We start from the raw sequence: 12,386 nt of genomic DNA on the forward strand, positions 1-12,386 counted from the left end.
GGTGGCGCCGAGAAAGTCGGATTGTCGAGGAAGTGGCATAAAGCTGACGTGGCTATGGGATTTAAAAGAACGGTCACAGTTGACCGATGAGAACAGCATACAGGTGTACGTTAAGTGCCACATCAGGTTGTTGATCGGTACGATCTTGTTTGGAGACAAGTCTGGGGCATCTGTCCACTGGAAGTATCTGCCTCTGCTGAGTGACTTCGCTAGTATTGGACAGTATAGCTGGGGATCAGCCTACCTAGCACACCTGTACAGGAGTTTATGCAGGGCCTCACATTTTGACTGTAAGGAAATAGATGGTCTGCTGACACTTCTACTATGTTGGGCATGGATGCGCCTACCATATCTAGCACCAGTTCCTAGGGAACCTCGCAGTTTTCCGCTTGCCAACAGGTTAGACTATCTTTCGTTTACCTTGTATCTTCATGTTTAGAAACCAATTGTGTTAATGAGATGCGTTATATTAGGTGGCGAAACTGGGAGCGTGGAGATCGAGTCTATAGATATCATAAGCTTGCTCATTTTCGGAAAGCCTTGGATGAACTCCAGGAAGGCCAGGTGTGTTTGATATTTACATTGCATGTGGTTCCGGTCTAGTGATTTACTTTTTTGGATTTTAATTATTTGCGTGCTTTACTGTTACCAGTTTTGTTGGGTTGCATATTCTGATGAACGTGTTGATCCGGATATAATTCCTGCTGAGATCTACATGCACTCAGTGATTTGGAGTGCAACGGTGCCACTAGTATCTTTTGAGTGTATTGAATGACATGCTACCGACAGGTTTAGACGTCAGTTCGGTTTCATTCAGGGAGTTCCTCATCAGGAACAGAGTCTAGACCGCGCACACGGAGAAGTGTTAACTGGTCCTAAGAATCTGAACTGGGCCACAGCCACGACTCATTCATTTTGGGTGATGCAGTGGACAAACAGGTATAATCACGTTCTTACTGATGAACCCATGATGCCGCAGCAGCCATTAGATACTTATATGTACTGGTACCGTTCAAAGTATGGTGATCACTTGAACTTGTCGGATCTTGTGGTCCAAGAGGATGTTAAGGGTGACCAGGTTATAGATGATGATAATGAAGAGCAGGAGCCACAGTCACCACCGCCTCCAACTCCACCTCCACCTCCACCTCTAGCGGCAGAGGAACAACCTCATTCCACAAACCAGTATGTACCTCAAATACAATTTCTTACGTCGTTCCCGATACATCCACCACATTTTGACTCAGGAGAGGGAGGTTCTTTTAGCAAGTTCCTTGGGTTCATGGCCTCAGATGCCGGCCAAGCACAATATAGCCACCATGCCGACTTCATGGCGGGTAGGTATTCGTTTGACGCGAGGTATCCATTTTATACCTACTCGGGTGCTTCTGGAGGGTTTGTATCTGGTGATTCTAGTAGGAGTGACGGTGGTCGAGGGGTTCTTAATAGTCAAAATCCGAACCATGTTTCAATGACTATGATTGAAGAAAATGCTAAGACTTTTGAGCATGAGACTGCTGAGTACTTAGTGGATGAGCCAGATGATGAGGAAGACGACGAGGATGGGGATGAGGACATGAATGAGGAAGATGATGAGGACATGGACCAGGATGAAGAATCCTGTAATGATGCAGGTACAATTATCATATAAGCTTTTCCCGTCAATTGATATTATCATATTATCGTATGGGGTGTTGTGTAGGGTTGATTAAACTATATAAGTATATAGCCAATTGATTATATTATGGTCATGTATGGTACACTAGTTAAGGTTAATGTTACTATATAACTGGTTGGTCAATAGATGATAGTATGTCTATGTTTGGTATCTCTTTGTTAGGTTGATTAAACTATATACCTGCCTGGCCAATTGATGATAGTATGTTTATGTTTGGTATGTTTTTGTTAGGTTGATTATACGATATGCCTGATGTCTCAATTGATGATATTATGTTCAAATATGGTGTGTTGGTTTATGTTGATTATACTATACAGTTGCTTGGTTTGATGGTTGTTTATACAGGTGACACCTGCACTCCAGGTGAGAGAGGAAAATGCTACAATCTCAGGATTGATCCACCACGTCGTAGCGCTAGTCGATACACTCCATCCGTGATAAAAAAGGCCGCAAAGAAATGCAAGAACATTGTGAACTTTGGAAAGTGGACAATGAGAAAGTAGTTGTGGTGTAGTTAGTTTAGGCTATATATCATGTATGGTACTTAATATTTACTTTAACTATTTATGTATGACTAAAGTATGATAAGTACCAACTAAGTATTGTATTTAAATGTTTCAGTATGATGTTCCTTATGTTCATTAGAATACAATGAAGCAGGTTACGATGGCAGTGTTATGAGAACTGAACCGGACCGAACTGGTTCGATCGGAAAACCTGCAAACCGGACCCTATATCGGTCCGGTCCGACATTTGGACCATGTAAAGATGAAAACCGGTTCGAACCGGTATAACTACTGATAATAAAGTACATTGACATAGGTTACAATGACTCGATCACCATAAAGTACATTCACAAATGTTAAACCGGTTCATACATCATAAAGTTCACTGACACAGGTTACGATGGTTCAATTACCATAAAGTACAATGACACAGGTAACAATGATTCATTAATCATACAAGGCATTGACATAGGATACAATGCTTCAAATATCATATAAACCTAGTGGGCATTATTGTCGGTACCTGGAGGACCTCCCTGACGGCATCTACTACGACTGTGTCCCTCAACTCCACATTGCCTACACCGCCTCGGACGGCGTAGCATACGTGTGTCTATCTCATTCAAAAAGCGCGTCAACCTGGGCTGACCTTTGGAAACGCGTCTCAGGTACGGGTTTGGTACGAATCGGGGACCATTGTAAGAAGGCCACGTAGTAGGATTCCCTAATGGCCTAAACCTAGCCCGATACATGCGCCTGACCTAGTCCATCTTATAAATGTCATGCACATATACCTGCCAATCTAGTCGTTGATTTGCACAACATGCAAACACATGCCGACAAGGAATCCGGTCCACCTGAAACTCACCACAGTCACATCTCTGACCACGGAGATCAACAGCATACTCCACTCCACTCGGCATCTCACACACTTCAAATACCTCATTCTGCCTGTCAAAGCAATTAACCTATATGTTTCCTGATGCAAGTTGATTTGCATGAATTTTGGAGGTCGCATGCTCCGTAAAAACATGGCCTACATTAATCCTCGCCTCTGCTTCTGCTCTTTTCTGTGTGAACAACTCATTAAGTCTGTAGAACGTTGCTTTCACAAGTGCAGTGATGGGGAGATTGCGTGCACCTTTCAAGACTGAGTTGATGCACTCCACTAGATTAGTCGTCATGTGACCCCATCGGTAGCCACCGTCGAATGCCAACGCATACTGTTCACGGGGAATACGGTTTAACCAGTTAGTATATGCCTCGCTCCGCTCTCGTAAACGCTGGTAACATAGTTCATACTCACGAACCGTCTGCGAATACCCTAAAGAATATCAAGTACCAAACAACAAATAAGTTTCAGGACGTATAGATTGTTCACAGTTTCATCAATAACAAGATTTTAAGTCAACAATGTTACCTATATTGACGACAAGCTTTTGCAGATAGGGTGCCTTGAATTTTCTCAGAAAGTTCGATTCTATATGCCTGATGCAAAACATGTGGAAAGCTCTAGGAGGTGACCAAGCTCTGTGACTACGTTCCACAGCTGCATTTATGGACTCATGTCGGTCCGATATCAGCCCCACACCATCCCGAGTCACAACATGTTGACGTAGGTTACTGAAGAAAAAGTGCCAAGCATCAGAGGTCTCTCCCTCGACAATGGCAAATGCAATCGGGACGATATTGTTGTTACCATCCTGCGAAACGGCCACTAACAAGCAACCCTTGTACTTTCCGTACAAGTGAGTCCCGTCCACCTGGACAATTGACTTACAGGGTCTGAATGCTCTAATGCATGGGTAATAGCTCCAAAAGACTCGATGCAATACCCGGATATCAGTTACCAAATCATCCCCTTGATATGTAGGCATAGTCTCAAAATGTACGACAGTTGATGGTTCCTTATGACACATGGCCTCGAACCATATGGGCAACGCTTCGTACGATTCTTCCCAACCTCCAAATATCTTCTCAATGGACTTCTGCTTTGCCAACCATGCTTTTCGATAGCTGACCGTGTAGTTGAACTTCGATTGCACTTCTGAAATAACTGATTTTACCTTTAAAGAGAGGTTAGCCTCAACCAACGGCTTTATGGCTTCGGCAATCGTATTTGAATCCAGCTTGGAATGATCCTGAGAGATGGTTGCTCTGGTACAAGTGTGACTGCCGTTGTACCTCCTAATAACCCAACAGTGCTTTCTGCTGATCATGCTAACTCTGATAAGCCAATCACACCCTGACCCGTACTGTGTACACTTCGCATAAAATGTCAACGGCTCCAACTCATACACACGGTAGTCTACAGATCTTCGGAGGGTATACTCCTTCATCGCCTTAATAACAGCTTCCCTAGAACTGAATTCCATCCTAACGGCGAACTCACCATCTGCGACAAAAGAAACTTCTGCCAAGAAGGCAGCCACATCGTAAGTATTTAATACATGATTGTTTAATGACCAAAATTAAATATTAAATCATCACTCACATCATCAATTATGATATAGCTAATGTTTACATTAAGATATTATCTAAATCTCCATTACATAAAAATACAAACACATTAAAACAAATTATCCTCAATAACTAAATATAAATACCTATACTTCCAGATAACTTCATAAATACTATTATAAACAATCAGTTATAATACCCTAATTAACTAAATAACTACATAAATACAAATTAAACAAATAACTAAAAATAATTATTAAACACCTAAGTAAATACAAAGTAACTAAATAACTAAAATTAAATACTAACTGCCTTCATAACTTCATCAAGACTATAATAAATACTCATTAATAAATAAACTAATAAATAATCCCTAATTAACTAACTAACTAAATAAATATAAATTAAGTAAATAATCTCTAATTATCTTCGTAAATACTCTAAGAAATATTTATTAACGAATCTTAATTAACATATTAACTAAATGAATACTGAACCCTAAATAATAATTCACTTAAAGTATTTTTATTTTGAACTTGTCTAAATAACCTCTTTTGCAAATGCTAAACGAGTACCTGCACTCATATAGTCTAGAAACTCCGGAGGTGCATGGCTTCCAAATCCAAAACTCGCATGAAAGATGGCTCCTCAAATGGCTCTTCATTCGCGAGTGCATTTGCAACGTCTGCCACATTCGGAGCCACACCGTCGTCGGCTGGATCTACATCTCCATCTTCACCGACAACTTCGTAATTGCTTTCGAACTCTTCCTTACTGTTACTATTGTAGTCTTCTCGTAAAATATTTCGGTCGGCCTCAGATTGTTCGAATTCAACGTACAACTCGATGAATAAAATTTGAGCACAACTTTCAATGTACATTGAAAACATCTCTTGTATGCTTGCTTCGTCGGTTACATACTTGGTCTGAAATTGGACGAATCCACCAAATACTGGTACAGGATATCTGTATAAAATACATGATATTTTTCTTGACATCTCTGAATCTATCTTCTCACAAATCACTCCTTTAAGCTCTTCAAATGAAATTGTGAAGGGAATAACAACATCTAATGGATCTTCACAAACAAATTTTACTCCTTCAGGTGTCTGCAACAAAATCTGACCAAAATAATACACCTTCAAAAGAACTCTATCATCCATTCTTCCCACTCACTTAAACAAAAATAGAATTTTTACCATCAACTTTTTTTCCCCAAACCAAGTTACCCCATTATATTGCAGACCAGAGAAAGAAGAAGAGAACTCGTTCAACAAGAAGAAAGTTGGATCTGGTCGGCTGTCTTTGGTTCGCACACTTGAGCACCTATATATATACACACACAATTCAGACGGTCCGAGTGGTGTATACCCTAATTCAAAAAAAATTATAAAATATGAAAAACCCACGGTCCGATTTTTATTAGTGTAAATTAAAAAAAAAATTCTCAACCACAAAACGGAACCAACGATTACTTTAACGAACCAAAAACAAATCACACAAAGAAATCGGACCCACCGTTTTGCTGAGGTCATATCGCACGGTCCGATTTCTCCTTTGTGCTGGTGCAAAAGGACCCTCCGATTTGTTTATAAAATTTCCACAACATAGAAATCGGAAGGTCCAATTACTTCCTTTCCAAATCTGACTAAAACCTGTCCTACATTCCAGTGTAGCACCCCTCAATCCATATCCCAGCACAACACCAACCCCTCCTCCATAACCAAAAAAATGACCCACAGAATACATATGATTTTTTTATATATGTTTACATAAATTTATAAAGAAAACGGACATTATTAAAATAGGAGCAATAATATTCATTTTCTAATTTTTTTTGTATAAAGTGATTAAATATCTATTTATAAAATTTGTTTTTGTCCAAAAGAAATACTTATTTAAAAAATTAGACAATATCAATTAAATTTGTATATTAATAGTCCTATTTAATAAATGACAGACAATAAATAAGAAAAAAAAAGAAGTATAGAATAAGAAAAATTGAAGACGTTCATTTCATATACAATCAATCTAATTTATTTAAAATCAAAATATTTTTAAATCATTTTTATAATTTAATCAGTGTCTCTAAATTTACTGAAAATAACTATGCGTATTTTAAGTTTTATGTTTATCATTATACTGTCAAATATCAGTTCACTCAGAAATTGCTTCTTCAAGGTTTTAAAAAAGATGACATTTATCATTTTATTAATGTTATTGTGTCACAGAACTCTAAATTTGATCCTCTTCCTTAAGCTCTACTTATATCTACTGTTTCTTTTAATTTGTGGCACAAAAAATTTGGCCACACTGTCTTCAACTGTAAAATCTATTCTACACAAATGTAATATTACAGTGCATAATAATAAAGATTATGATTCTGCTTCTTTTGTGTGTGAAAATTGTGCAAGTGTAAAAATACATACTTTACCGTATTCTGATTCTAATACTTAGTATAACAATTAGTATACTCAGATATTTGGGATTAGCACCTTTTATTTCTCACTTAAGCTATAGATATTATGTAGTTTTTCTTGATGTATATTCGAGGTATACATGTATTTTTTTAGTAAATAAATCTCAGCTCTTTACTGCATTTAAGCAATATAAATCATATATGGAGAGATTAACAAATTGCAAATTAAAAGAATTTCAATCTGATAATAGGGGTGAATACATTTTTAAGATTTTTTAAAAATATATGAGATAGGAAGGTATTTAACATAGATTCTTTTTGCCATACATCCCCCAACAAAATGGAATGACAGAAAAGAAGTATAAGCACCTCATTGAAATGAATTTATCTATTCTTTCCACTGCTGTCATGTCAGTCACACATTGAAATGAAGCTGTGATTACAGCCACTTACTTGGTAAACAGATTGCCAATCCTAATTTTAAAGAATAAATCTATTTTTGAATTAATTTTTTATAAAATTTCTCATTATACACTCCCAAGGGTGGTTGGCAGTACATGTTATCCATTACTAAAACTTTAACAGCAAGGGTAAACTAGATTTTACATTCTCTGAGTGTGTGTTTTTTGGTTATAACACGCAACATAAAAGTTATAAGTGTTTAGCATCAAATGGCAAAATTTATGTTTCCCGAAATATTGTGTTTGATGAGAATACTTTCGATATTTTGAAATATTCTCTTCTAATTCAGGAAAATCAAATTCACATACTGAATTACTGATATCACCATCTCTTTTTTAGGATGTTCAAATCTAAACCGATCTAAATTAAACCGTTCATTCAATTCAATCTAAAATGAAAACCGATTAAAACTGTACTAATTCGGATTTGATTGGATTATATTTTTTACAAACCGCCGGATCGGATCGGATTTCAAATCTATTTTTCATAACGGATCCAATCCAATCCAAACCGCATAATGTGCTATAATATTATTATTTTATTATTATATTTACAATTATATTTATAACATGTTCAATTTGTTATATATTTTTATATTATTCATATATTATTATTATTTAATAAATATTTTATGTTCAAAATGTTATTTATTTATTTATTTTAACTAACCTATAATTTTATTTCTATTGTTATGTTACCGTTGGCTTTTTAAGATATTGTTGAGACTTGTTATGTTATTGTTGATTATTTAAAATTTAATGTTGAGACTTATTATATGTGTTTAATTTTTTTAATTTACAAAACCGCGCACAAATTCAATCCAACACAAACTGTTTGAAATTGAATCGGATATCGGATCGGATTTTTTTTAAAAGAATCATCCAATCCAAACCGCACTACAAGTAAAATTAGTATTCGAATCGAATGAATTTTTTACTCAAAATCGATCCAAACTGCACCGCGAACACCCTTAATCTCTTATATTGAATCTCAGCTCCCTATAATCACTCTATTTCTAGCACTGTCGCTAAACTAAATCAAAATGAACACATTAATCCACTGACACTAATACTGACTCTCTAGTTCATCATACTAATGATTTAATTATATGCTTCTGAAACAAGGAATACTACTCATTGATTCAATTGATAAAACTACTGGTGCGACTAATCTTCAAAGTTCATCTCAGTTACAGGAACATGTAGGTGCACAATAATTGATACCAATTTCAAGTATTAAAATTCACCTACCTATACACACAGCATCACAGTCACAGACTGAGGCTATGCAATCTGGTAATATTGTGCCTAAAAACACTCGCAACGTGCGCACTCGTTTCAAAATAGGTGCTGTTACTCCTAAAATCTTGCATACTAGTGTTCAGAAAGAATTTACAGATGAGCAATCCCCTAAAACAACTAGACTAGCTATTCAAGTACTGCATTGGAAAAAGGCTATGTTTGATGAGTATCATGCCTTAATGAAAAACTATACCTGGACTTTGGTTCTTAAACCCCATGATGCTAAGATAATAGGTTGTAAATGGGTTCATATAATAAAAAGACATCCTGATGGTAGTATACAAAAATATAAAGCTAGGCTAGTCACTCAAGGGTTTTATCAAGAAGAGGAGTTTAGCCCCATTATTATTCGACCTACAATAATTAGAGTTGTATTGAGCCTTGCTCTCTTTAGAAACTAGCCTATAAGGCATTTTGATTTTAACAATGCCTTCTTAAATGGTGATTTTTAGCAAATCATTTACATGTCTCAGCCAGTTGGCTTTGAGCAACAACCAGCAACTCATGTTTGTAAATTAAACAAATCTTTTTATGGATTGAAACAAGCCTTAAGAGAGTGGTTTATAAAATTAAGTACAACATTGCATTCTTTTGATTTTTGAAATGCAAAATCAGACACATCTTTATTTATTAGTCATCGTGATAATTCAGTTATATATATACTATGTTATGTGGATGATATTATAATTACTGGTAATAACATGCTAGAAGTAAAGACAGTGATTAAAAGGCTAGAGAGAGTGTTTTCATTCAAGACCAAATTAGGCATGGCTAATGCTAGCCCCATGCCAACACCAATGATTAGTTTACTGCAACTATTATTTACAGGGTCTAAAAGATTCAAAGATCCTAAATTATTTAGGACAGTGGTAGGATCACTGTAATATTTAACGATTTCTAGGTCTGATATCTCTTTTGTAGTGGTTAAAATAAGTCAATTTATGCACTCGCCTTTGCTATTACATTAGAAGACTGTTAAGAGAGTGCTTATGTACTTGAAAGGCACGAAGGATCATGGTTTAATACTATACAAGTGTGATGATCTTAGGCTTTATGGTTTTTCGGATAGTGATTGGGCAGCAGGCTTTGAAGACAGAAAGTCTATTTCAGGTTTTTGTATTTTTCTTGGTACTAATCTTTTTTCTTGGTCTTGCAAAAATAAGCTAAGCCACCATTAGTAGATCTTCGACTGAGGCAGAATTTAAGAGCTTGGCTTCATGTGAAAGTGAACTGGTTTGGCTGTAGAATCTATTTCGTGAGTTAGGAGTGCAGCTGGCAAGACCACCAACAATTTACTATGATAATCTCAGTACGGTTTTATTATCTACAAATCCAGTCATGCATAATAGGATCAAAGAATCAAACATTTTCAATTAGAAGTTTAGCTGATTAGAGAGAAGCTTCAGCAGGGATCCTTGCACATTGTTTATGTTCCTGGGATAGACTAAGTTGCTGATATGTTGACCAAGTCCCTACAGCTTCAACCTCTGAGCGGTTTAAGAGCAAACTTCGAGTGGTTTGGAGACCTCACTGAAGCTTGAGGGGGGTGTGAAGGAAAAAGAAGTAGATGAGACTAAGTCATAGTTTGGTTAATTAGTCCAAAAGACTAATTCATAGTTTGGTTAATTGGGCCAAAACATATTTTTATTTTGTTATATTCTTGGTTTTTAGTTTTCTCTTCTAGTAACTTCTGTGTGCTGCTAGTATAAAAGGGACTGTGTAATTCCCTTCTTGGTACGTTAAAAAGAAAAAAGGGTTAACATTCTATTATTTTTTCGATACATTGCCTCAATCCAAAGCCACACAAGTTCGAATCCTAGCAGTGGTTGGTGGCTAGGTTAGTATGTGTGAGTGTGTAACCTAGGATTGGGGGTTGTCCAATCCATCGACCAAAAAAAAAAAAGCAACTGTTCCACAATCTCTTCAATAAATATATGTTTTATATTATTGTTATTATTGTAATTTTAATCAAAAGATGATTATATCAATAATTTATATATAATTATAATTGAAAATATATTGGTTAAACGAATAAATGGTCAAATTTACCTTTAAAGATCACTCATTTTTTAAATTAATTTTTGAAATATTTTTTTAATCAAGTTCATACTTAAAAAAATTTTAAGTTAGTCATATTATTAGTTATTCTGTTATTTCTGTTGCTGATAACGTCAGAATTTGTTGATATAAAATATTAAATGACATCACAGTGCATACCTGTCAATTCTAATTGGCTGCTAACATGATAAGTTTATGAAATTAGATCAAATTAATCTTAAATTGAGAGATTTTAATGCCTCAAGATCCCTTCAATTTGAGATTGATTTGATCTAATTTTATAAACTTATCGTATTAATAGTTAATTAGGACTATTGGATGTGTGCTGTTGTTAGTATGGTGTCACTTAACGTGTCACATCGGTAAATTTTGATACAAATAGTAATGGAAATAGCAGAAGAATTAATATGACTATTTAAAAATTTTTAAAGTACAAATTTGTTTAAAAAAATATTTTGAGGATCAATTTGGAGAATGAGTAATTTTTGAGGAGTGAATTTGACCATTTATTCTTTATTTTACTATTGTAAAAGAGAGAAGGAGAAGTTTTTGCGTGTTTTGAAAGAAAATGAATACTTTTATTTTAAAATGTATACTTTAATAAAGAAAAATTAGTGTCATTTAATAGTCAGCCTATTTATTATTTGAGTTTGTATAAAATGCCGGCTACGGTGGCAAAAAAAATTAATTTCATTGTAAAAAAGATTCTTTTGGGGGAAGGATGAAGGACGCCCTGGGCTGGCTCTTGTAAAGTGGGAGTTGATACAGATACCAAAAAAACTAGGAAAATTGGGTGTGGGAGATGCGACGATTCGGAATACCGCTTTATTATTTAAGTGGTGGTGGAGAGTTTTTAAGGAAGATTGTCCTTTGTAGAAGAAGGTTGTGTGCTCCTGTAATAATATGAATCCTGGGCAGTTATTATCTAGTCAAACTATACCAGCAAAAGGAGGTCCGTGGAGAGATATTTGTCACTTGCAAATTAAAGAAGAACATGTCAGACAAAAGATGATTGACGGTCTGGCTATGGAAGTAGGTGATGGCAGAGCAACCAGATTTTGGGAAGAGACATGGCTACAGTCGAAAAAGCTGAAAGACTCCTTTCCGAGACTCTACTTAATCTCAAATAACAAAGGATCCGTGATTGGGGACTGTGGGTTTTGGGATGGGATAGAGTGGGTTTGGAACTTTCAGTGGAGGAGGGAACTTCGCCAATGGGAGACTAACTGTTTGAACCAAGTTCTAGATATCTTGCAAGCTGTGAGATTGATAGAAGGCGCACAAGATAGAGTGGTGTGGAAATTTGATAAGGAAAGTGTTTATACCACTAACTCATTTGTGCAGGTGTTACAGGTACAGACTGTGATGGAAGATATTTTCAGATACAAGTTCACAAATAGAATCTGAAAAGGACTTGTGCCCCCTCGAGTAGAATTATTTACTTGGTTTGTGCTGATAGGCCGAGTTAATACAAATGATTGATTGAGTAGATTGGGTATCAT

General features: G+C 35.9%; 1 protein-coding gene across 1 annotated transcript; it reads right to left on the reverse strand.

The window, feature by feature from the left end:
* Positions 1–2,945: 2,945 nt before the first annotated feature.
* Positions 2,946–5,229, reverse strand: LOC140176836 (uncharacterized). The gene is made up of 4 exons (XM_072208390.1): positions 5,220–5,229; positions 3,605–4,597; positions 3,225–3,508; positions 2,946–3,131 (listed from the first exon to the last, which is right to left on the reverse strand). Exons 1-4 carry the CDS (start codon positions 5,227–5,229, stop codon positions 2,946–2,948), a joined length of 1,473 nt encoding a protein of 490 aa, XP_072064491.1.
* Between the last annotated feature and the right edge of the window lie 7,157 nt (positions 5,230–12,386).

Source organism: Arachis hypogaea, chromosome 12, assembly GCF_003086295.3.
Source record: "Arachis hypogaea cultivar Tifrunner chromosome 12, arahy.Tifrunner.gnm2.J5K5, whole genome shotgun sequence".
NCBI classification, from domain to species: domain Eukaryota; kingdom Viridiplantae; phylum Streptophyta; class Magnoliopsida; order Fabales; family Fabaceae; genus Arachis; species Arachis hypogaea.